General features: G+C 41.9%; 1 protein-coding gene across 1 annotated transcript in view; it reads left to right on the plus strand.

Annotated features, from left to right (window-relative positions):
* LOC146799904 (uncharacterized) overlaps positions 1-24,692 on the plus strand; it is a 49,627-nt gene extending 24,935 nt beyond the window's left edge. Inside the window, exon 2 of the mRNA XM_085620832.1 lies at positions 19,327-24,692. Within this exon, the coding sequence (XP_085476958.1) occupies positions 20,576-21,550 (975 nt within the window). The 5' untranslated portion in view covers positions 19,327-20,575 and the 3' untranslated portion in view covers positions 21,551-24,692. The remainder of the gene's footprint in view (positions 1-19,326) is intronic.
* The last annotated feature ends 2,637 nt before the right edge of the window (positions 24,693-27,329 follow it).

Here is a 27,329-nt window from a genome sequence, read left to right on the forward strand (position 1 = left end):
CTACACTTCTGATCCATCCCTGGATCCACCGCATCTCTTCTGGACCGACCGCCTGCAGCATCTTCATCTGCAGGCCCCATTGAACAGACAGACGAAACCCGACGCACTTTGGGACCTATGCACCCGCTTCCTGTGGGTGAGGTAAAGCTGGCACTCCGGTGCACAAGTGTAGAGTAACATCTCTAATGTCTTGGTTTGAAGTCTTGAGTTCGTAGTCCAACCAGAAGACCCTTCTAGCAGTAACTTTTGAACAATTACGCACCCATTGAAAACCTATGGGCGCCCGCGTGTAACTTTCCTTACTGCACACGCGACCCGTGGACCTCCTGGTCACTAACTAAAGTTAGCTCCTTGTAGGCACAGCGATTCTAGAGGCCCTAGGCCTTCTCCCTTTCCTGTTCGTGGTACTTATACCACTATTTTAGTATATGGTTCGAGTGGCCACCAGGGCCTATCTATAAAGTGCAACTTTCGTATATTGTGATACTTGCTTGTTTAACGATTTGTGCTCCTGTGCTCATAAAGAGTCTAGGGGATACTTTGAATAATAAATACATATATATTTTGAATATATATCTGTGTGGTGTCCTTTCATTGGTATAAAGGGGGGTTCCATATGGTAAAACAGCTGCTTAACATGCCAAAACGAGTTTAGCCTGAAAGACTGCTTAGCCTACGCTACCAATAGGGCAGCTAGTCCGAAAAGGTTGACTTACAACCACACCATAAGGGTTGCTTGGCATGGTACAAGGTGGTCGCTTTAACTAGTGAACAGCATATACCAGGCCAACTTCTCACACCCGTCCATGAGAGGTGCGTGTTGTATGGTTGCTTTACACCGACCTTTGGGTCCCCAGCCGCTCCTGTCACGTTACCGCCCCATAGGGCCTGGAGACCCCAGGTCCTACAGGTGCTGACTTGATGGCCTCCACATTCGCCTTTTTCGGGGAGATGCCGTTTTCACCAATTTCATGCGCCAAATATGTGACGGTGCGTAGGCCGAACTTGCACTTTCCCAGTTCTGCGGGGAGGCCGTTTTCCGACAGCGTCCTTAACACCTTGCGAAGTGCGATGTCATGCTTCTGTTTGGTGGTTCCCATGATGAGGATGTCCCCGTAGTTAAGTGTTTGTCTGCCCTGACGTATGACTGGGGGCCGGTCCGTAGCGTTGGACGTTGTTCTCCCTCCGGTGGCGCTGCGTGCTGCGTGCTACAGGTAATGAGGCCAGATGGCGTGTGCAAGGAATGCGTTGCACCGGACACACCGCTGGGTATGCTGTAGCAGGATTGGATCGCAGGCTGCAGAGTGGGGCTCACCTTGTATAGGCAGTGTGCCGTTGAAAGGAGTCCCCTGGTTATTCAGACTGTATGCAGGTGCTCAATTCCTGCATGGTTGGAGGCGGGTGGCGGCGGTAGTGAGCCTAGATGTCTCTTATGGTGCAGGGCTGAGGCTGCAAGATGTAAATGCACTATGGATCTCTGGCACTGAGGCGTGGTGCGTGCTCTCTGGGCGGGTGGCTTTGTTGCAAAGTGCCTCTGGAGGGGCACAGGTTTCACGTAGACGGGCTGCACTGGGTCTCCACCCCCCCCCACCCCTCCGGATAGTAGATATGCGGTGCTCCTCAGCGTGAGCGCCACGAGGCAGTAGGCTCGTGCGGCGGGTGCGAGTACGCTCATCACTAGTTTGTAACGTCCAGCTCCACACCCAAAAGGATACACGGACACAGATGGTGTGTTGACTTAGGGTTTATTCTGGAGAGTGGAATAAGTTGTATGCTCTGGTAGAAGTCCCCGTACACAGTGACAGTGCGCGCGCTATCCTGTCAGGCACCCGTGAGGTCACGTGATCGACTGATGACTAGACTGCGACACCACAGTGCCCACCGAGAAAATACAGTCATACTCTAATTCTGTGTAAATGATTGCCTGACCACTCAGGTCAATAAAGTCTATTCTTAGAATGCAGCAGAAATCTGTTACCTGGGTACCTATTATTGTTCGGAAATCTGATATCGCTGAACTATTAAAATGACATCTAGACTACTGCAGCACCCTTTTACTGTGGCATGCCAGACTACCAAATCCACAAATTCCAATTGATTCAAAACTCAGCAGCAAGACTCATTCTGAAATTGCTGTCCCATTTCTCAACATTTGGAGGACATTCATTGGCTCACCATAAAAATTGTTCTGTTCTGTGCTTTCCACACCAGACTTTCCATTACACTAACTCTGAACACCTTAGCAAATGATTTAAACTTCACCCACCCAAGAGATCTCTCTGTTCATCCAGTCTCTTGCTTGTGGCAGTTTAATGTTGCTACATATTTAGAAGCTAATCTTTCTTATATCTTGCTGCAAAGAATTGGAATCTCCTGGCCACATCTATTCAACTCTTGCCCAATTTTTGTTTTTCAAAAAACATGTTAAAACTGGGCTTTCCAACCAGCATCCATTACATATATTTCTGACTCCGTCCCTTTTTAGCACTATCTTCTCTCACACTAGGACACCCTTTCTAGGATATTTGTTAGCGCTCTATAAAATGTATAAATAAATCCTATAGGTTGACTTTCAAAGGCGGAAAGTCTGCAAACAACGATTATTTACACTCATGCAATCAAAAAGATCCATTTATTATTTCAATTATGTCTCCATCACTGTGTCTTGAACAATACTTTTGCGGTTTAATGACAAAAATAATTCAGTTGATGGAATTTCATTCTCATAAGATGGCATGCGCTGGCACCTGTACCATCCATAGCAAAACACTCGAACTTTATTTACATGTTGGTGGTACACTGGTAAAATAATTCAGTATCTTTACACAATTAGTTCACTATGGATGATCCAGCAAGGGGTAGTATGTGTCATATAGCTACGGTACATACAATCATGGCTGAGGGGGAAAAAATGTATAGACCCGTATTAACATTAAAATAGAGAGTATCAATCCATTCTTGAGGATTCAGGAGCAGCTTGGTCTTCAAATTTCCAATCTGCAAGAACCAGTTATTAGCCATCTGTATGTCTGTCGGCATAATCCCCAGGCCTTTGTGACATCGACCCACATTCTTGCTGGGGTTCAGAATGGAGCATATGGTGAGCAGGTTAAAAAACACTAATTCCGGATTACTACAGACAAGGTTTTTGTGGTTCTGTTGACATTGCTTTAAACAGCCTAACAACATTGTTTGCGCTCTAGGTAATTTCCGGTGTGTGTGGTTGTAAGTCTTTTTGGTACTAACATATGTGTCAAAACTTGACCTCTTGATGTGATCAGAGGATAATTTGATTCTTACCCTGTTGATGAATAACCAAATTAAGTGTTTTATCTTAAGCATGGTCCAAGTTATTCCCTTGACTTCGCATAAAACTTCCCTCCAGAAGATTTTGAAAAAACTACAGGCTAAAAAACATGAGTCATTGTACCCAATTCAGTACATGCCAACTACCATACCTGTAAGGGCCCAAAGATTGCCTTTAGTTGTTCAAGAGTTGGGTATCTTCAGAGCGAGATCTTGCATTAATTGTCCTTGTATCAGGAACTTACTGCGGTGGAACCTGCTCCACCTCCAAAGAAATCACTGTCTCCAACTCCAGGAGTTGTTTCACTGAGTGGGCAAATTCTGACTGAGACTCTACTTACTGTTGGTGCTCCAGAAAGCAAAGACTGAATGAGAGGAGCAGAATGGAGAGTTTGCGAGGGAGAAGTTGTGATGAGCCCACTAGGAACTAGAGGAAAGGAGATTGTAAACAAGGTTGAATGGGCCAGATGAGGAAGGAGGGAAAGGGGAAATGAATTAGATAGAGACAGGATAGCTTTAGAGAATAAAAAACTCAGGATGGAAACAGGGACGGCTAAATGTGGTAAAAGTGATTCTAAGTCAAACTCTGCAGGAGTACCTTCCAAGGTTTCAAAGTAGCGTGTGCACAGGTATGTAGATGGTCAGGATTGTTTGGAATGGTTTGTGAGTTTTGATATCACTTGTAGAGTGCAGATTGATGTGTCTAGGGGAGAGACTTGAACAAGTCACTTGCCCTAGAAGCAGTGCCACTCATTGGACTAATGCTTGGATCTGATCAAATGAATTACGAGCGGATAAAAGAAGTTCTAATCAGACAGTTTGTTCAGAAGCCATCTCAGTACCTCGGAGATTCAAAGAGAGTTGAAGGTGTTGTGTTTGAAACTTAGATATATGCTGCTTGGTTCGATTGAGTGGATGAGCGAGATGGGTGCTAAAGATTCACATTCCCTTAACCAGTTGATGGTGATAAAGCAACCTATGCGCTACGCCTCTTTAGCTGAAGCAGCATGGCTCTAAGTAAATAATAAAGGCAGAGAGGAACTCTCAATAGATTAAAAACCAGAGGTTGAAGGCCACAGCAATATCCAAAAGACACTGAGAAAAATGGCAATAGGTTTCTAGTCAGGTATAAAAAATAAAGGATGCCAAGGAATTCCCTCCAAAGCCAAAACGATTACTTGCTATGGTTGTCACAAGGAGGGACACTACAACTATAAAAGAGAGAAGCCAGTAGTGTCCCCTACTGTAAAGGGATCCTCTCAATCTATCTCAGGAGTTATTGTGTGAGTTAGCCATGATCAAGTTCCGCCTTCTCACTGGGCAATCTGCCATAGGCTTGAGAACCTGTTGCTGGGGATAGCAGGAAGTGAACCAGTTTCATTGCCATAGATGGAACTGTTGATTTGTTCCGGAGGCTGCAACTGCTGAAGATACACCACCAAGGATGACTCGTCCATGAGCATGAAACTGCCAAATTTGAGCACGTCTGCCACTGGAGGTCTGCCATTCTAATTTCAACTCACGATCTCCTTTCCAACATGAGGCTGTTGCCTCGATCTCTGCAAAAGAACCGAAGGTGCAAGGTTTGCAGATTGAACTGTGCACTCTGTAATTCTAGCACCCTAATGATATCCAGCAGGTGAATATCAGGACTTAAAACACACAAAAGGTGATGGGAGGCACGCTTGCTGTTTGTCTAACCACTGGCAATCGCTCTTGTAGAATCCAACTCATTGGCCTTTTGCTATCTATTGCGGTAAGGTGGGCTAGGGAAGAAGCATCTCATTCTACCATACTGAAGACTTCTACCGCTGCACAGACACACAATGTCGTCTGCCTGACTGTTATGTTTGTCCACATGTTCGTGCCTGGATAACAATATCCTGCGGAAAGAGCGTTTTGCCTGATCTGACTTGTAGAATTCTGAATCGTTCATCAGAATGCATAGCACTCTGAAAAGCAACAATTCATTCAGCATATATAGGTCCTGAAAAGAGTTAAAAATGAAAACACTTTTTATTCGACTCAGTCTGTCCTTTTCTTTAATGATCAGAAGTTTTCTTTATTGTCAGATGGTACATCACCCAATACACAACGTATTGCCTCCTATAACTGTACATGTGCCTTCATTTATGTCTGAAGTAGCATCACCCCGTACGCCATGTATGATATGCACACCTGCACCATTACCTAACATGCAAAGTGCTCTAATATCCTGTGGAATGGAGCCCTCACCTTACACCATTTACAGGTGCTAAGTCGAGTCCTGTTGATTTTATTGTGATTACAAGAAATAGTGAAAAGTACTACTATATCTACTACAACTAAGGTCAAGGTTTGACTTCTTTAGGACTTTTTAGCCCCTCAGATTGAGGGGCGCAGTTTTGAGCACATGTTCCTGGAGAAGTGTAATCAGCATAGGGAGAAAGTTGGTGGCGATAATTTGTAGAAGGGATTGAGCAGGTGTGAAGGATACAAATCTTGGCTTCTCTTTCAGTATGGTGAAAAGGGTAGGTTATTGTAAGGGTAGACTAATGCAAGAATGGCGTACGATGATAGAGCCTTCTCAGAAAAGCTGTTGCTAATGCTAGTGATAGTTGAACCTAAACTTGGCTTTTGTTTTGGATGGGTGTCATATTTAACAGTTTACTTGAGTGTACTTGATTGAGTTGTGGTTTTATTGATTTATTTGTAAGTAATTTGCATGGGTGAGGGTAACAAGGTTTTATACATTTTTCTTTGAGTTTTTATCATTTGCAAGGCTTGTCTGGTTTTGAGGTTCCTTTTGGTTTCCATGTTCATGTACCTGGTAGCAGAGAGTTTATTCATGATGGCTATTGGCACTATGAGGACAACATGTCAACAGTGTTGCGTATGATTTGGTTGTAATTTATGAGATCTTGAGTGAAGTGAGGAGTCGTTAAGGATGCCGCTGAAGCTTGGAAAATATGCCAACACTGTGTTTGTTTGTTGTTGTGTTCAGTGTTGTCTGAAATGAAATATCTATTTTCTGCAAGAACCAGTTATTAATTGAAGTTTTTAAGATGTCTTCCAGTTTTTTAACCACGCTGATACCATCAATAGTCTCCAGTAGGCATTGCTTCATGAATGTGTTGGGTGTTAGAGAGAGCCTATCCTTAAATAAAGTAAACAGTTTTGAGGTCAATTTCTTATTTCCAGTATAACATTGGGGTAGAGAGAACAAATCCTTAAATAAAGTGCATAGATTTTAGGTTAATTTCTGATTTCTACTTTAGTAATGGGAGAGCTGATTAACATAAGAGCAGGACTTGCCTGAGTTAGTTCGCATCTCCAGCAGGTGGAATCTTTCTGTAGACCAAGCTTGGGCATCTGCAAAGGTGTTGTGTGTTTTATATGTTGTGTACAGATGGTTTCAAACTCAGTTGCATGTTCAGATTTTCTCATATTGAGCTCTTTTCCATTATCTCCTTTTTTCTGAAGGGTAGATAACTTGTCCTTGCTGATACATTTGTTCAGTTTTGATTCTGAATAGTATTGTATTGTAATATTGATATAGCACTTCCAACTCCTATGTGGGGCGCTGAAGTGCTTGCCTAGATGGGTAGCACATGACATCATGTGAGGTGTGGTCGGATAAGTGTTGTCTTTGTTTTGATCATGTGTGGGAAGGTTTGCTGTGTTGTGCGCTGTGGACCACTCACCTGCGGGTATCGTGTAATGGGAAACAACGCTTATCAGTGTGAGGAATAAATAAGTCTAAGAGACAGGCATGCAGTTTATGGTTTTCAGTAGGCCAGTAGCTTTGAGCAGCTCTGCAGGTCCCTTTATGGTATTTGTTCAGTTCATTCTCGACATAGGTGGCTACTGCACTGGGTTGCCCGTTCCGAGCTATTTTATTTAAAGTTAATGGTCCTGAGCCGGCATAAGTTAAAGGTAGAAAAGAATGTGAGATCTGCTGGGATGGGCTTTGTTCTATACAAGTTCTTTTTATTTGAATTTGTGAAAAGCAGGCCCTCAATCAGGGCAACAATAAGCATTAATTCTGCTTAGAACAATTACAGCACTACCAATTAAAGAGGAAAACTAGAACAGCAAAATAAAAAACATAAAAAATTAACAATAATCAGCGAAATATCAAGTGGAGGTACACATAATTACCAACAGCATGTATCAAGGTATTCCAAGCCAGTGCTCTGTCTCAACTCTGGCATCCCCCATACTCAGCGCAACCAGTAATAAATCAGCGGTTCCTAAACATGGATACATCTAGGCTCAAGTTCCAGACCAAGATGTGTGTATTCCACATCAACATCAGTGCGTTTTCCCCCACTGGTTTGTTTGACAACACTTAACAAGCAAACCTGTGTTGATTCCTTGATCGTCAAACCTGTCACCGCTTGTAGCTGCGTGAGCACTGCCGTCCAATACACAGCACCCTAAGACATGCTCAGGCTCTATGCCGAAAGGAGGCTCTCTCCCCCACATCTAGGGCAATCGAGGCTCCCCCCTCCCCACATCTACGGCAATCAGCACTTCTGCCATCATGAATTCGTTTAAGCTTAATAGGCATAAGATATGTGCGATGCACATAGTTAAAGTGGGCTAAGTTAAATCTAGCGTTACATGAGACCCTCTTCACTACCTCACAAGTCACTTTCCAGTCTGCATCCAACAGGGGCACCACCAGCTCCTTTCCCCTCATTCTCGTCAGTACGCAGGCTCAACCATAAATCTGTCCACCTTGAGCGCTTTATTTAAATGCGTCCCCAAAAGTCTCATTGACCCAGCCATCAACAAAAATTGTAGGGTGTCTGTCTGCCAGACGTGTGCGGGATGTCTGCCCAGATCTGCTGGGATGTGCTAGACTAGTTGGGGTACTGCAAAAATAGTTCACCTCCAACCGCAAATATGTCCTGTGCTTCTGCGCATGTAAGGAACTGCTCACCCGAGTAGAGATCCCCAAGCGTCTCACATCCCCCTCTTTCCACCAAGCCTGTGACATAGATTCACTAATGCGACTAAAGGGCAACAACGTCCAAAGGACAAGGTCTCTAGCAAAGGGTGAACTCTTCAAGACTCTGGTGACCATTTGTTCCCACAATTCTGCCAATTGTCGGATCAGGTAGGGCACATCCCTCAGTGTACATGAGCCACACATCTGCAGTGCCATCAGAAAATGCTCGCAATAGGTGCCTTGCAGTAGCCTTTTCTCCCAGTTCCCATAGCTCTGCATGCTGCAGTTTAGAGGCATAATAGTAAAACTTCAAGTCAGGGAGGCCCATGCCTCCCTCCACAAGGTTCCGCTTAAGTATTGGCAACACTAGTCAGCTCCTCTTTTCAGCCCACGCCAATGAGACCATGAGGCTGTCACGGGTCTTAAAGAAACTACACTGCAATGTATAAAGCAAGTTCTGGACTACTTAGAGATACAGGGGGAGGAATACTATCTTTGCCATCGCTATTCTCCCTGTCATAGATAGCAGCAGTGTATTCCAGAATTGCAGTGATTTGGTCAACCTCTGACCAGTGACTTAACGGGAATAGGTTTTAATATCTTCCCATATATGTTTGTCACTGTTAGATGACAAAAAGGGGATGTAGTATGTAGCTAGTTAGGATCTGCAGTGGTGGACTAAATGAAAATCCTAATTTTCCAGCAGAATGTAACAGATCTCTTCAGGTATATATTGCCTGTTTAGCTGGTGATCAGTAGTTTGTTGCTGTGGACTGGTACAGTACTGGGTGATGGGCACGCCCCTTAGCAGTTTTGTCTTATGTGAACGTAAGAGTGTCAAGCAGTAAAAGACTACAATCGACTGTCCAGCCACGGTGTAGGTGGATCAATTGGTTAAATACAATTTTAATATTGTGGTGCTATATGGTACTAGTGTCCTTTAAAAGCCTGAATAACTGAGTGTCCACAGAGATAGGTTTCTAAGTTCCTATTCAAGTAGTGAATAGTGTGGTTGTTGAGTACTGAAGGGCACAAAGTAATTGCAATGAGAAAACTGGGCAGTTAAATTCTACAGGACATCCACGATAGCAAGGTGACGCATTTACCCTGGGATTTAATTTCCGAGTTATTCCTGATGTTGATATGTAGAGTCGCTGGGTTTTACAGCACATTTAAGACATACATGTGAGAACAAAACATGGACTCGTTATAAATACCTAGCAGTTGATAACGAGACCGAAGCCTCCTATTAAAAGTAGTTTTGAGGAAATAAGTTGCTGCAGATACCCAACATGGAGTTTCCGAGTTCTGAGCACTCACACAACAGTATGCCTCACTGTTATGAATCATGATGCTACGGAACCCACAACCATACAGTCTTCTAGCAATTTTGAATTTGTTCCTGGATATTATTATTATTATTTATTTTTTTGTGTGCAAATTGTCAAAGTAGTTGTTCTGAAAGATTGTAAATGTAATTACAGCGCACTGACTATGTAGAAGGTTTGAGGAAGTAAGTTCATCTTTATATTGTTAATCAGTGCTCCGAAATCGAGAGGATTATTATTCATAAGGAACTATCTAAATCTACCTCCTTTTTTTTTTTTTTTTTTTTATGTTCATGAGCTTACTGTCATCAATTTGCATTTATGGTTAGAATAATATGCACGTTTTTAGTCCCTTTTTCTTCGTGCTTGAGTGAAGGTGATTGTAATAAGACATATTAATCGTTTTAGAAATGGGCACAAATCTATTTATAACTAGAATATCACTCTTCTCTTTATCTTGAGTTCCTGCTCCTAATTTAATATGTTGTTGTGTACAAAACTCAGAAATATGCTGTGCCCAGTTTTCCCTATAAAAGCAGCCATATTTAGTGGGCAACTAGACATTTTCAGCATCACAATTTTTTTTTGTCTTTTTTGATTGATTGGTTAGTTATTGTCAGGTTCTTTCAGGGATGTATGGCGGAACACACATGCCTTTACAATGCGTCTATAACAACGCATGCATCTTTACCATGAATTTTTTTAAAACGCATATGCCTTTACCATGCATGCCTTCACCACAAAAATTTAAGGATTTTACAGGTAAGTACACACCCTTTATTTATATTGTACAGGTAAGTATAAACCCTTGATTTATACATACAGGGCGTATACTTACCTGTAAAATACTATATAGATATATGTTCTCACCTTATTAAAAATGATTTTTGCTGTGTAATGGGATTATACTACAGAACTCTTGCAATCCTATTCGTAGCTGCAGGGCTTTTTTTTTTTTTGTTTTGTTAAGAAAGGGGGGGACGCGCAGCCCCATCCTGGGCCGTTCTCGGCCCACGGAGACCACCATCTCCCCAGGGCGGCCCATGCAAAGAGAAGGAAGGGGGCCAAACATGGCCCTGGGGACCGTCACCCCTCCTTTGTCCCAGGGTGCCCACCCCTGGGACATAGCTGTTTGCTGTGACTTTGCAGGAGCTTTGACAGCACCAACCAAGCCAGAGCAAGCACTCCATTTCTGAGAAAATGCTCTTGCTTACTGGAAGTGGAGGTTTCATCTGTTTCCCTTCCCACTATCAAGCAGGCAGGGAAACAGATGAAAGGATTGTTCTCCCAGACAGGGAGCTGCATGTTTAGCAGCTTCCTGTCTGTGAGAGCAGGAGATCGGGAGCTGGCAGGGACCGCAGGGGAAGCCTGAATGTCCCTGCGGTCCCAGAGAAGGGAGTAGAAAGAGGCAGAATAAAGGTCAGAAACTAGCTGAAAGAGGCCGCATAAAGGTGACAAACAAGCAGAAAGAGGCAAGATGAAGGTGAGAAACAAAACAAGCAGAAAGAGGCAGAATAAAGGTTAGCAACAAGCAGAGAGCGGGAAATTAGAGATTAGCAGTGAGCAGAAAGAAGCAGAACAAAGGTCAGCAACCAGCAGAAAGAGGCAGAATAAAGGTGAGAAAGAAGCAGAAAGAGGCAGAATAAAGGTAGCGACGAGAAGAAAGAGGCAAGATAAAGTTGAGAAACAAGCAGAAAGAGGCAAAATAGAGGTAGGAAACGAGCAGAAGAGGGTGAATAAAGGTGACAAATGAGCAGAAAAAGTATTTAAAAAAAGGTGGGAAGTGAGCAGAAAGAGGGTGAAGAAAGGTCAGCAACAAGCAGAATGAAGGTAAGAAACTAAGAGAAAGAGGCAAAATAGAGGTCTGACACGAGCAGCAAGAGGCAGAATAAAGGTCAGAAACAAGCACAAAGCATCAAAATGAAGGTCAGAAACGAGCAGAAAGAGGCAAGTCAAAGGTGACAAACGAGCAGAAAGAGGTAGAATAGAGATCTCTGCACAGGGGCCTCCTAGCGCACTAGTAGTTGAGGAATGAAGTCCCCTTGGTTGCTGAGGGTCGTTGGTGGCCAAGAACCCCGATTGTTGCCACAAGTAGGTCCCCCACAGCCAGATTGCTGAAATGTCATTAGAAGCCGGCTCCTTTTTTAACCACTCTACTGGTAGGGGGATAAAGACCCCTTGGCTGCTGATGTTCGTTGGGGGCCAAGAACCCCTATTGTTGCAACAAGTAAGTCCCCCACAGCGAGATTGTTGAGGTGCCGTCAGAGGCCCGCCCTCTATCTCACCCACTCTAAACATGGTCCTCCTGGTGCTCTACTGGTTGGGAGATGAAGTCCCCGTGGCTGCTGAGGGTTATTGGGTACCAAGAACCCCTGTTGTTGCCATAGGTAAGTCACCCACAGCCAGATTGCATGGACGTCAAAGGTCCGCCCCCTTTCTCAACCAGTCTGCAAAGGGCCCAGGCCTCCCGGACATTACAGGTTGCAGCCGCAGTCGCTCGTGCTTAATTGTGGCACAAAAAAACTGTGCTCCAGTGCGGAGATTATCGGTAACTCCGCGTTCTGCCGAATTCTGCAAACCCTGCGAGTGAAGCAGAATTTTACTCCCAGCCCTAGTTACCATTCACAGACCCACTCTAACTCATGCACCCTCTCACAGACCTACTCAAACATTCACACCCCCGCTAACTGACCTATGCAGCCACTCGCACTCAAAGGTTACAGTGAAGAAATACATATTTTTTTTAAACTGAGAAATTCACTGAAAAAAACAAAGGTTACATACTGAGATGTTATAGTTAGGAAATACATTTTTTAAAACCATAGAAATTCACTGAAAAAGACAAAGGTTACAGGGACGTTATAGTTGGGGAATAAAATTTAAAAAACTTTTGAACTTTTGTATATCCTATAGCCGTGCACTCTACTCATACACTGTAGTAATCATGATTCTAAAGTAAATGAGATGCACCATGTTAAACACAATTGTTAGCTAAATATTTGTGTAAAGTATTCTGTCCAGTTACCAGCATAATTCACTATAGGTTTTCTATTTCACAAATTTAAATGCACAGAATGAACTAGGAAGCAGGTGCTTTGTACTCCTCAGAAGGTTCTCTTAAAGCAATGCTAATTTTGTTATGTTCAGGTTTCAGATCAACTGTAGATAATCACCAGCCGAAGGGATGAGAAATTGCTAGACAGCCTCAGGGAATGGAGGGAAATGTGTGAGGTGTTTTTGAACGACAATCAGGATGAGAGTGACTCACATGACTCCGATATTAGCAGGAGTGGGCCAAATAGGGACAATGAGTGATACTGGCTGGGGTGAAGCATCCCAGTGTGCTGCTGTGAACAGTAAAGTTCTATGCCATGCTAGTCAACTTACTAATGAGTGCTCTGTTGATTGCTGCTTATCTTGCCAAATGTCTGTGTACATCTGCCGCAAAGATGTTGAAAGTTAAAATAAAGGTAGGAAAAAAAACTCTAGATAATCACCAAAGCGATGGAAAACAGTAAGAATTGCACAATTAAGAGGTTTGAGTCTTTTTTTTTTTCCAAAGCTTTCTTGATTGATTGATTCAACACAACATTTGACGCCAACTGTACTCAGTGGCTGGTTTATTTATTCATACAAAACTAACTGTGAGTCTATAGGGCAAGGTGAACTTCATACAACAGCACTATCAAAATACGTTCCTACCAAGATATCACTATAGATATGTGCATGCATTATGAGATCGCATGAATGCATCAAAGGTTCCCATCACCCACATAGAGTGGCTTGCCTCATCATTTGGGAAACCAGGGACTTTTATCTAAGAACCGGATGCCACCAGGTTGTCATGAGGCAAGGTTCAGGATACGTCCCGGATGCTCGTATGGCAATGTTGTAAAAAATGAGAGGATCACTCTAGGACATTGTGTGGGGTGATGTGTGCAGTGCAATAAAGTGAATGTGTATAATAAAATTGGGAGCAAGGCACAAAGATAAGTTTAATAAAGTGCTGCCTTGATACCAAATTAAAACAGTGCTAATGACAGTTTTAACAAATAACTGTGATGGAAGTGGTCGACATGTTTCAGCCTTGGGTAAATATGCCCTGGCTTTCGTCAGGACCAAGTAAGCTACTGCAACTATAATTGTGAAAAAAAGGTAAAACATACAACCTGCACCTGAAATAGGTGTGGAAGAAATTACCTGTGAAATGAGGACAAACATAATGAATAATGCTGTTTAAAAGTGAACCCTTATGAATGATAGGTCACACAATGCATCAAATTAATGCTCAATTATGCCCAATACATATTAGTAGAGACACCTTTTCAGCAGGATAAAGGTACAAAAAGTTTTATTCACTTACCCGAATAAATCTGGGTATTAGCCTCACCTCACCTGGCAACTGCTCAGGAAATAGGAGGCCCCGCTCTGAAATAATAAATGAGAGGCATGGTCCATCGTATAATGTGGCACACTACCTTCAAAAAGTGGGAGACGCTTATCCTTAAAAACCAAGGGCAGAAACACATGGGCGTAGTCCTGTGGCCGAGGTAGAGCCCTACCTGGGCCAAATGTTACTAACGGTTATCTTGAAGTAAGTACAGAAAAAGCGTGGCGTTGTTGCCTAGTGTACTTGCATTCAGCAATGATGTTCAACTGCGCTCATCTCTACTGATAAATCTAGTTTTATCTCTCGTGATAAATGCATGTACACAAAGTGCCAAAGGAAACAAAATAAGGATCGAAATCTCGTTTGAGAAGGAGCTAGCTTAAAGCCCTTCTCATGTGACCGCAGCGGCATGACCAAATAGAAAAAGTATCATATGCATGACATCGCTAGCGTGCAACTCAATTCACGCATGCAGCCCCTCTCGTTATATTTCGACAGTATTGCAAAATAGTGCACCGATCTTACCTCTCCGTCGGTACCTCGGGCAACTGCTGAGCCGGAGGGGAGGTAAGCGGTCTTCATGCCTTCAGTCATTTAACCTCTCCGGATGCCAAAAATGCCGGAACAGCGTCCACAGTGGGCACCTACTGATGACGCGATAGCACGTGATCCAGGCATCATGGGGGTTGTAGTTCAGATATAGAACTGTGCAAAAACCTGATCAGTAATAGTCTGTCTCTAGAACTAAAATTAGTATTACGGAATACTAACATGTCTTGTTCGAACACCAGATCCCTAATTATAATTGTACAAGACATTAAAACTGATCAAAGTGTGCTCAGTAAAACGCGCGTATAGTGTTTTAAATACGCGTGTAGATGTACCGGAGAGGTAACATGGTCTGCTTAAAAATTACCCGACTATAATGACCCGGTGACCAACAGCAGGAGGTATACACATAATTTTCTAGAACTGAGGGGAAATCGCCCTAGATCAGAATTACACAAGGGCACACGTGATCTGGGCATCCTGGGAAATGTAGTTAGAGTGCCAAGCAATCCAGTAGCCTAGTCAGTGAAGGTTCGACCCCAGAGTGTAATAACGTGTAGGGACGCTTACAGCTTGATTGTGGGAGTATACCAAGTGGTGCGCGCTTATACTTTTGTGGCACATGAGTGCATAAAGAAAACTAGTACTTTCTGCCAGCAGTTCTGAGGCCGTTGTATAAACAATAATGTAACAGTGTTGGTATAAGTCTCACAGGGAATCGCGCTGACACTCCAGACTACTGAATATTAGCAAGAATATCTACACATGTTATATAGGGAAACTCCCGACCAACCACACTGGTACTTAGATTACTGGTCATCACAAAGATGTCCAAGGTATCTGGTCATTCAAACCTTGGACATCGCTCTTCAATTTAAACACCCATTTCTGCTCTTTGAGGAAAAGAAATTGCGTAATGTCACTAATATGCGATGGAATGAAAGGTTGTTCCAAAATGGTCCATCTCAAGTCCTCAGGTTTGTGATTAAGAGCAAGGAAGTGACTAGTCAATCTGGTGGCTTGTTTGTTGCGCCTTATAGTGCTCTTATGCTCACTGATACGAGTCTTGATCTTACGTGTGGTCATACCAATGTATCGAAGTGAGCAAGGGCATGTTATCTGATAAATCACCCTGTCAGAATTGCAGTTTGTATGTTTTCGTAAGATCCAAGGTTTTGCCAACCCTAGATCAATTGATTTCGCTTGTTGTGTCTGGGGACATACAGAACAGGAACCACAAGGGTAGTGGCCCTGTACTGGTGGAAGGTCCCACAGTGTTGACACTACTGAGGGTGGCTTACTTTTGGGTCTTGTGTGCACGAGGTTATCGCGCAAACTCATCCCTCGCTTAAAAGAGAACAAAGGAGGTGGAATCTTCTCGTTTGCAACATTCAAAATATGCCAGTGTCTACGTACCGACTTTTGGACACTGTTGGAAAATGTGCTAAAAGTGGTAACTATTGTCATTCTAGACAATGGTTCCTTAGGAACTGGAGGTTCAAGTAAGGCGTCTCTGTTGTTGTTGGACGCTCGTTTATAAGCTTTTTTCACCAGGTGGGATGGATAATGTCTGGCTTTCAATTGTTTTGAGAGTTGGTCAGCATGGGACAAGAAACTGTCTTTCGTAGAACAATTCCTGCGAATTCTAAGGAACTGTCCTATTGGTAAATTCTGTCGGAGTGATTTAGGATGGTAGCTTTGAAAACTCAGAAGGGAATTTTTTGTCTGAGGTTTCTTATACAATTCGCTACCTAGAGTGCCTAGAGGCATGAAGACCGCTTACCTCCCCTCCGGCTCAGCAGTTGCCCGAGGTACCGACGGAGAGGTAAGATCGGTGCACTATTTTGCAATACTGTCGAAATATAACGAGAGGGGCTGCATGCGTGAATTGAGTTGCACGCTAGCGATGTCATGCATATGATACTTTTTCTATTTGGTCATGCCGCTGCGGTCACATGAGAAGGGCTTTAAGCTAGCTCCTTCTCAAACGAGATTTCGATCCTTATTTTGTTTCCTTTGGCACTTTGTGTACATGCATTTATCACGAGAGATAAAACTAGATTTATCAGTAGAGATGAGCGCAGTTGAACATCATTGCTGAATGCAAGTACACTAGGCAACAACGCCACGCTTTTTCTGTACTTACTTCAAGATAACCGTTAGTAACATTTGGCCCAGGTAGGGCTCTACCTCGGCCACAGGACTACGCCCATGTGTTTCTGCCCTTGGTTTTTAAGGATAAGCGTCTCCCACTTTTTGAAGGTAGTGTGCCACATTATACGATGGACCATGCCTCTCATTTATTATTTCAGAGCGGGGCCTCCTATTTCCTGAGCAGTTGCCAGGTGAGGTGAGGCTAATACCCAGATTTATTCGGGTAAGTGAATAAAACTTTTTGTACCTTTATCCTGCTGAAAAGGTGTCTCTACTAATATGTATTGGGCATAATTGAGCATTAATTTGATGCATTGTGTGACCTATCATTCATAAGGGTTCACTTTTAAACAGCATTATTCATTATGTTTGTCCTCATTTCACAGGTAATTTCTTCCACACCTATTTCAGGTGCAGGTTGTATGTTTTACCTTTTTTTCACAATTATAGTTGCAGTAGCTTACTTGGTCCTGACGAAAGCCAGGGCATATTTACCCAAGGCTGAAACATGTCGACCACTTCCATCACAGTTATTTGTTAAAGCTGTCATTAGCACTGTTTTAATTTGGTATCAAGGCAGCACTTTATTAAACTTATCTTTGTGCCTTGCTCCCAATTTTATTATACACATTCACTTTATTGCACTGCACACATCACCCCACACAATGTCCTAGAGTGATCCTCTCATTTTTTACAACATTGCCATACGAGCATCCGGGACGTATCCTGAACCTTGCCTCATGACAACCTGGTGGCATCCGGTTCTTAGATAAAAGTCCCTGGTTTCCCAAATGATGAGGCAAGCCACTCTATGTGGGTGATGGGAACCTTTGATGCATTCATGCGATCTCATAATGCATGCACATATCTATAGTGATATCTTGGTAGGAACGTATTTTGATAGTGCTGTTGTATGAAGTTCACCTTGCCCTATAGACTCACAGTTAGTTTTGTACTTATATTGTGGATTGGGATCTTTTCTGTTTGAGTCTTTAAACTTATATCCCGTAGACCCCCTACTCTTTTTGAGATTCTTTTTATTGTTGTGGTTTATTTATTCTCCATTTTTTGTGTTGAACAGTGAGCTCCTACTTTCAAGAGATGTGTCAGTGAATGTACAGATTTTATTTTAAAATAAAAATATGCTTTTATTTTTAAAGTAAGGCAATATTCTGACTCTGCAAAGCATCAATTACATATTAATACATATTTGAAAATTGCAATACTTCTCAGTCATTTACACCAACATCTACTAGGGTACTCTGCAGCAAGACCAGTGCTTAATTTGAGCTGGTGGTTTTGGCTGCTTAGCACTGACACTTGACTGTCAACACCGGCCCATGTGACAGTCTGCTTAATTTAGAGATGACCACAACAACAGTTAATTAGTAACTCAATATACATTAAAAAAGACTATTACTTGCCACCAAAGCCATTCTTATAGCACTGGGGGCCTGGAATGGTCTGAATTATTACACTTATAGGAGTGTGATGGCTAGCAGTTGAGTTGGTACGATCATTGGCAGCATGGCAGGAGCAATGTGTGGTGCAAGCTGCAGTGGCCTCCTGAGAAGAGCTCTAGCTATTGTTTTACAAATTAAGCACCGACAAGAGTGACAGTTACATAATCAAATTCTGTCATGTTTTAGAGGGCAACATATCTGAGGAATACAGCACATTACGCCACATTTTGTGTCCTCTTCCCAGGTCCTCATTTAGTTTAGCACCCTTTTTGTGAGCTGCTTGTGAATCTTTTCAGGGACACTTCAATTTCTGGCTAATTGCAGGCTCATTACACCACGTTTGAGTCTCATCTTTCCCTTGCTAGGTGTTTTAATCCGGCTCAGCACACAGTTCCTATTAAAACATCCACCCATCCATCTAATACCATGATTCAGTTTACTGTTTCCCAGTAGGGCACAAGCAGTTGATATCAAGAAGATCCCACCCTGAATCCTAAACTATTTGTGTGCTATCGTGCACCTAATAAACTGACCATTATCACATATATGTTCAAACTCTGTACATCCGTTTTGTATCTGCATGATCATAGCAGCATCTGTTAGTAACACACTAAAGTATGTCGGTCTTCCTAACAGTGCCTTGGGGTGAAATGGGCAATATCTGGTCGCTGTCTTAGATGATGAATATTACAATATCCTAAACCACAAAATTATACCAATTAATTCCTATTTAGTCCCTGCATTTTGACTTCTGTCTTGAAAATGATTCTACTGTTCAGACACTCTTGTCGTAAATAGATTTATTTTATTCATTTAGTTTACTGCTTATTCTTTGCTCGCATATACATGTGTTGAAGTAGAGGCATTTTTAATAATTGGCGTGCTCTGCTAAAGGCCATAAGCTGCATCTCACTGACTAGACGAGAAGGTAAAACCCTCTCTGGTGTTGCTTTGTGCCTGTTCAGAGGAAACCTGGCCTGTTAGTTCAGATTAGACTATTTCTTTTGGAGCAAAACAATGTGGATTTGCATAAGGATGGTTCCTTTATCAAGTTGTACAGTGAGCAAAATGATGAACTGAATTGTGGCCCAGAGTAATTAATGGCTAAGACATCCGGGTCAAAGTCTGCATTTACTAAAAGTTATGTAGCTATGACGTAACATGTACATTAAGTGATTACTAATTTCTTTAAACCCACAGAAACCAGATTCATGAATACATAAGAGGGAAAATCATGAAGAAAATACTTTAGTACCGGAAATAAATCCTATATTCAAGAAGAGCCAGAACTGATTGCAAACAGCAATAAGGAAATAGAATATGAATTGGGAGGCAGAGAATCTCTTACATGAAGAAACATCAAGAACAATCGTGGTTTCAAGGGGCTAAGGATCCCCATGCTACTAGATCGATAACATTTGAATAAAATAAAGTTACAACGTTAACACCAGGGCAAGATAATAAGAGATACCACATAACACCCTTCGGCTAAAAACAACCTTGCTGTGTTGTTAGTCCATCATAAATGCTATTTTGGCTCTACCATACAAACTACTGGAAAAGAGCAGACCTTTAAAGGCCACATGAATGTGACAAGACTGTTGATCAACCATCACAACCAAGAGTCCTCTCGCAAACAAAGAGAGAAGAAAAACCTTTCCTGTGCAGTACTTGAAAGAAGGATTTTAATCACCTATTAATGCTACACTATTTTCAGCAAATCACATGATCAAAAAACATTCAGTTTTAAATCATGTAAAAAGATTTCTAATGAGTAATCAGTTCAACAGGGTGCTTTAAAAGACTCATACAGGAGATAAAGCAAACACATGCAGTGAATGTGGAATGAGCTTTACCCACTCTTCACACCTAAAAAGCCATCACCAAACACAGAATAAATCATACACCTGTAATGAATGTGAAAAAAGCTTTAGTCACTCATCAAATCTAAATAGCCATCAGCGAGTACATACAGGAGAAAGACCTACAAATGCAGTAAATGTGAAGAGAGTTGTATTCATTTAGTTCATCTAAAACTGCTTCCATGAACACACGCAGAAGACAAACCATACACATGCAGGGAATGTGGAAACAGCTTCATCAAACCTAAAGATCTATAAGCAAACACACACAGGGAAACCTCATTCATATAGAGTGAATGCAGAAACAGGTTGATTGTGCCATCAGTCAATTCATGCAGCACAAAACACATAGACATGCAGCGAATGTGGAAAGAGCTTTACTGAGTCAGTAAGTCATAAGAGCCATCAGAGAACACACACAGGGGGGAAACCCATTTAAATGCAGTGAATGTGGATAGAGATTTACTCATTCGCCAGTCTTAAAGAACCACCAGTGAACACACACAATAGAAAAACTACATACATGCAGTGAATGCGATAAACACTCTGCTCGCGCATCAACATTAAAATACCACCAACAAACACATATGGATGAGAAACCATACAGTTGCATTGAATGTGGCAAGAGCTTTAGTAAGTCATACAAGCTAAAGTTGCACCAGGAAATACACACAGGTGAAAAAACATACATATGCAGTGTATGTGGAAAGTGTTTTGCTCATTCAGCAACCTTAAAATACCACCAAAGAACACACACAGGTGAAAAACCATACATATGCAGCGAATGTGGAAAATGCTTTATTCAATCAGCACACCTAAAGACCCATGAGCGAACACATACAGGAGAAAAGCCCTACACATGCAGTGAATGTGGAAAGAACTTTGCTCACTCATCAACCTTAAAATACCACCAACGAACACACTCAGGAGAAAAACCATACAGTTGCAGTGAATGTGGAAAGAACCTTAAGCAGTTAACAACCTTAAAATACCACCAACGAATGCACACAGGTGAAAAACTGTACAGCTGCACTGAATGTGGCAGGAGCTTTAATAAGTCATTCAATCTAAAACTACATTGCCGAATACACACGGGGGAAAAACCATACACCTGCAAGGAATGCGGAAAGAGCTTTTATCAACCAACAACCTTAAAATACCACCAACGAATGCACACTGGTGAAAAACTGTATAGTTGCACTGAATGTGGCAGGAGCTTTCATAAGTCATTCAATCTAAAATTACATTGGCGAACTCACACAGGGGAAGAACCATACACATGCAGTGAATGTGGAAAGAGTTTTCATCACTCAGGAAACCTAAAGACCCACCAGCGAATCCATACAGGAGAAAAACCATACACATGTAGTGAATGTGGAAAGACTTTTATGCAATCAGGAACCCTAAAGATCCATCAACGAACACATTCAGAAGAAAAACCATACAGATGTGAATGTGGAAAGAGCTTTAGTCAACTAGCGCATCTAAAGATCCATCAGCAAACACATGGAAAAAACCATACACCAGCAGTGAATGCGGAAAAAGCTTTATTGAACCAGTGAAGCTAAATACCCTTCAGCAAATGCAGACTGGAGAAGAACTCCGCCTTCCAGTGAATGTGGCAAAATATTTATTGACTCATGAAAATTAAAGATCGAACAGTGAAAACACAGGAATAAAACAGTGCTCCTGCAGTAAATGTGGAAAGGGCTTTATTGGCTTAAGGGCCACCAGTGAAAGCATGCAGGAGAAAAGGCATAAACTTGCAGTGAATGTGAAAATAGTTTTAGCCTTCATTACATCTAAAATGCCATTAGCCCAACACAAACATGCTGGGGTGCGGGGAGTAAAACATGTAGGATAAGTTTGTCATCCCTTGCTCTGATCTGTAAATCCACACAGATAGTAATATAGTAAGGACTTCTCTGATTTATTATCCTCCTGGCACATTAGCAAACACACAAAGGAGACAAACATACTTTTTCAGTGGCTGTGGAAAGAGCCTCTGTGAGTTTTCAAATCTAATTGGGCATCAGAGAGTATACACAGGGGAAAGCACATATATGAAACATATATAGAGTGAGTTGCAGTTTGTCATCAATAACTTGCCATCAGCAAAGACAAACTTTAAGCAAAAAAATGATTTCATGCATAGCAAATGTGGCATACTTTTTATTTGTTTCTTAGCATTCATAGACATAATAGTTGTGAAGAAACAACAAAAACAGGTAATCTTCGCACAGATCCCAGTGTATGCTGTTTTGGAGTACCACAAGATGTTGACAAATATGGAATAAAAAACAAAGATATTTGGTTATTCCTATCCAGTGCTACCCTGCTTATCCACCCCTAGATGAGCGAGCTGTATAAGTCTCCTTATGAACTCTGGAAAGATGTTATATTTGCCCACACCAGAACTAAAAACAGAACTTACAGTCCACCTGAGAGTTTAGAGATGTAGCACATGAGCCATGTTCTTACCATGTTACATCATGCCAGACTGCAAAGAGGAACCTTTGAAGTACCTAGTCAACGACCAGCGAAGACGCATATTCTAGAGATGAGGTTGTTACAGATTTAGATGTTTCTTTGATAGATACTCTGCGGGTTTTCCACGAGCATACTGATCATTCACTGTATATCCAAAGCATGGTTTTCAGGATGCCAGCTTTCACCTCATGCATACTTTGCTTGTTTTAGAGATGTACTTTCAGTGAAGACCATTTCTCCCCTGCAGTTACAGTGGTAGTGTCTGTTTGAAGTAGTACCTTCAAGACTTTGAATGATCTCTAAGAAAATGGAAGGACAGGCCTGAATTCTCAAATTTAAATGCTAAACAACCAAGGACACCTGTATTTAATATAAGATGAGTTATACATAGTAGCCTGCCACCAACCCCTCCAATATCTCAAATGTACATTATGCACACATTAATGCCCTCATGATTTGCCTGTCACTGTATCTCCACAGGTGATACAGTTCCAGGCAACTACAAGTTCTCAGGTGCCTCCAGACCCTGAGTTATTGCACCCTCAAACTCTGGACCCGATGGTTCTGGGCCCAGAGCCACCGGACCGCAAGACCTAAGAGGAGCTGTGGAGGCTGCAGGATGTTTCTGTGCCAGGCCACAGTCTTCTCTCATACTTCTGGCCCCCAGCTGAAGTAAAAGAAGCTGTTCCCCCTTGACATTTCCCATACCCCATTGACCCAGCCATTGCTCATAAAAAAAAGGCCCACAGGTTTTGCAACCAGCTTCAAGGAGGTAGTAAATGGCCAGCCACAGTCCTTGTTGGGATGAAACACAAACATCACTAAATTAACCTGTGTTTGTCCCTCTAGTCCAAGGCAGCAGGTCAGCTGGGCAGTTGCGGGGAGGCTCTGGAGCGTGTTGTGTCCCTGTAGCTCAGAACAGAAGTCCAGTTAGCTGACCTTTAGAGTCATTCAGCCTGGGTGCAGGCCCAGCTTTCCTTCTCAGCATGTAGGGTAAGCGTCAAGCAGCAGGGCATCCTTCTTCTGTAGTATACAGAGGTCCAGGAGTGTATCGATGAGTTGGGTCCGAGGGTCCAATATTTATACCTGGTGCCCACATTGAAGTGGGAGAAGGTTCTAGAGTTTTCCCAACACAGATATGTCGAATTTCTGTCCTCCTTACCCTGGCTTCTAATTGTCTGGGGTTACATTAGACTAGTGTAAAACCCTTAGTGGGTGTGCTGGGTCAGAGCATTTGCATTTGCATTGCAGGTATGGTAGGTGTCACCCGCCCCCTTGACCCCATTGAGCCTAGATGGCCCATCCTGCCAACACCCAGACCCTCTATTGGGATACTGTCTGGAGGAATACACAAAGGCCAACTGCTAACTACACCTAGTCATGTGACCCAGGAACAGGCTGCATGCACTAAATGTTTAGGACGAAAAAATGCCAACTTTCCAAAAGTGTTTTCAGAATTGTGACTTCAAGTCTGACTTTACCACTAGAGGAGGTCTTAAATTACAATTCTCTAGACACCAAACATGACTTTCCTTTTTGCTCTCAAGCCTTGGGGGCCGTTTAGGAGCTATCCTAGGAGTTGACTGAAAGTATTAAAAAGGAAGGTTTAGGGCTAGCAAAAGGTTTATTTTGCCAGCTCAAATGGCAGTTTTATACATTAAACATGGGCTGCAATGGAAGGCCTGAGACCGGTTTAAATGGCTACTTAAGTGAGTGGCGATATCAGTGCTGCAAGCCCACTAGTAGCATATAATTTACAGGCCCTGGGTACATAAAGAGCCACTTTACTAGTGACTTACAAGTAAATTAAATGTGGCAATTGGGTGTAAGCCTATTTCATCATGTTGAAACGATGCACTTTGGCAATGGTTAGCAGTGGTAAAGTGGACAGACCCATTAAAGCAAACAAAATCAGACTCGGATTGTTGTGGAACCTGAGTCTCCTGGTCAGCTGTAGAAGGTTTGGTTTCGCACCTACGGTAAAACGAGTGAACTTAGTTCAATGCACCAATGCTGAATGTGAAAGACTTGTTATTGTAGCCCCACAGAACTCCATCCAAAATATAACGTGGAGCAATGGCAATCCAAATAATTAGGCTGATATAAAAAAAAAAATGGGGGACTGTGAAATTAATTTAAAATTTGGTTGTTCAAAATCTACTGGATTATACTTCTTATGAACTGTTGTTGGAAATCCAAATAAAGAAGAAACCTGAACTTTATTGTTTGAGGACTGATTACTACAAGAACTTTTTTGTCTTAGAGAGTTACTTAATCAAACATTGCCGCTCCTCCTCTCACAAGAATAATCAAAATAATCGTTCATTAATGATTTACACACTCAAGATCACAAGAAAGGGTACATGCTGGGCAAATAATATTGATAACATCACACGAAAATAATAAAACGTAGCTGAACGTTTCAATAACAATGAAAACAGGGAAAAATCGTAACGTTCCAATTTATAGCCCTTACACCAGCACCGCATCATCTGTAAGCGCTGTGTTAGTTCAAGCAGATGAATAAATAATAAGCCTGAGTTTCAGAGGTAGTGTACATACCCAGACAACAGAGTTTGTTGTCTGCTTGGAATAGCTTCTCAGCTATTTCGAGCACAAGGCCAAGCACTAGGATATTGTGTCTACGAGAAAACACAATGCCGGCATCAGTATGTGAAGGCAGAATGGAATGCTTCTCAGAGCTTCAGGGGGTCCACCTGGAGGCTTATTCAGTCTAGATGGAATTGGGTGCCGTGCTTATCTGGATCTGCTTCTACGACCTGGGTGACGTTTCTCACTTAAGTGGTCAAGTGACAGTCCTTATATACTGAATCTTATCATCGATTGAAATTCCTGACATAAGGTGAGGAATGTCTGATCTAGATTATGTGCTTCAAGATGTGTGTCCCAGATTTTTCTTATGGACATATTAGGTGAGAGAATGTCAATTCAGACTACACTATTTTGGCTATATGTCTGAATTTGTTCTTATTTGACTTTAAAAAGGCACCAGCCCCAGACTGATATCACACTTGGGATTGTGTTATTGTCTGTGTCTGAATAACAGTTCCTAAAAAGATAGGCACAGGGGACATCTGCATCGAAGTGAGACAAGTTGAAGATTCTGTACAATTTGAGGAAAAATGGCAGCCTCCATTGTCAAAGATGGCAGCCTCTGTGGTCTAACATGGTACTTTGGATGGATTCTGGGCCAAAGGCAAACCAACTCAACAGGCTAACTGAAATGGAGACTATACCTAAAATGAAACTCTCCTGTATGTGCTTAAGAACCTAAAACTACAAGAAGCCTAAAAGCAACTGATTGAAATAGATCGAATAGAATTGTGAAGGGAAAGAGTCATACGATTTAGGACATTCCTGGAATAATTTCTAAGCAAATTGTGTCAAAATGATCAATGAATGCAATTTTGATTGATCTTGCTTATCGGACATATTTATTATACACTTACAGAATAAAAGCACAGGCCAGAAATGTGCATTTAAAAAGATAGCAATTCATCACTTGTTACATGTTTAATAATACGTCTTCAAACTGAAGTGAAAAAGTGGTCTGCAAGACATGATACTTACACCAGCCCACATTCGATAAGAAATATGCATTACATTTTTTTCACTAATATGTGCAACATCAAATGCAAGGAATATAAACAAGGGGTTTATGCATAATGAACAATAAAAGAGAACTAGACAAGTTTTTTCATTTTCGGATTTTGGCAATTGGGGTCAAAAAGAAAGAAAAATATAAAGAAAGCAAAGAAAGTTTAACCAGTCTTATTTAAAACTCTGTTTATAAAAAAAATCCAGGTACAGTTACTTTCTTCATTCATAGGGATGCAATCCGGGTCACCTATGTTTCTTTCCATTGGTGATGTGGATGTCCACTCTTCACTGAATTCGAAGGTTGACCTTGTTTAGTCTTCGGTGATGGTTTGTGAAAACACAGTGGAGCAAATAGAACAGGAGCTGCTGGATTAGACAGCACAGCTCTTGATTTGAAAGGAGCAGAGAAAGCACATCATTTTCCGATGTTGCTGGAGCAGACGAAGCACAACCTTGCTGTTGATGGAATCCAATGAAGAAGAGAAGTCTGTGGCATTTCTCTGGCAAGAGCAGGTTTTGGATTAGTATTTGGTGATTTTGGTGACCCATCAACTTCTGCATGCTTCAGGATTGGCAACTGCAGTGCTGTGCAACAGGTTAGTGCAACCTATTTGTTAGAAACAGTTGCTTTGCTTGTACAAAAGTCAAGTGCTCACAGATAGTTGCCCCAAAACCAGAATTCCACCTTTATGGCACTGCTTCTCTGTAGATAACTGTATTCCATGTTGCAGGTTTAAAAAATGGTTGTTGTTGTGCAACAGGGCACCCAAATCAGTAGGAAATCCTGTCTTTGAAAGTCCGCCATGCTCAGATGAAAAATAAGCTCTTTGCAGGAAAAAAATGATCTTCTTGCCGCTTGAGGTTAAAATATGTCTTTTTGAATTCAGGTCTTAACAAGCTATTTTTTACTTAATGCGCATAATCGATCAAATCTAGTTTTGTGCCAAGGCACACTTTCAAAATAATCTTTTTCACAAGCAAAAATAAAATAATATCACACTTTTTCGTTTGTGTTTGCAACAGTTAGCATATAGGCATAATAAGCCATGAATCATTGCCTTGAAGCATATGTATGTATGTTGAAGCCATAAGGCTTTACATTAAATACGGTCTAATAGGAAAATACCATTCCAAATACAACCACATTGAAAATGCCATAGTAAATAGTTTCAGTTAAATTATTATCAGTAATGTTATCTTTCCACTGTTTGTAGCCTTGAACAGTAAGAG

This window comes from Triturus cristatus, chromosome 8 (assembly GCF_964204655.1).
Source record: "Triturus cristatus chromosome 8, aTriCri1.1, whole genome shotgun sequence".
In the NCBI taxonomy this organism is placed as follows: domain Eukaryota; kingdom Metazoa; phylum Chordata; class Amphibia; order Caudata; family Salamandridae; genus Triturus; species Triturus cristatus.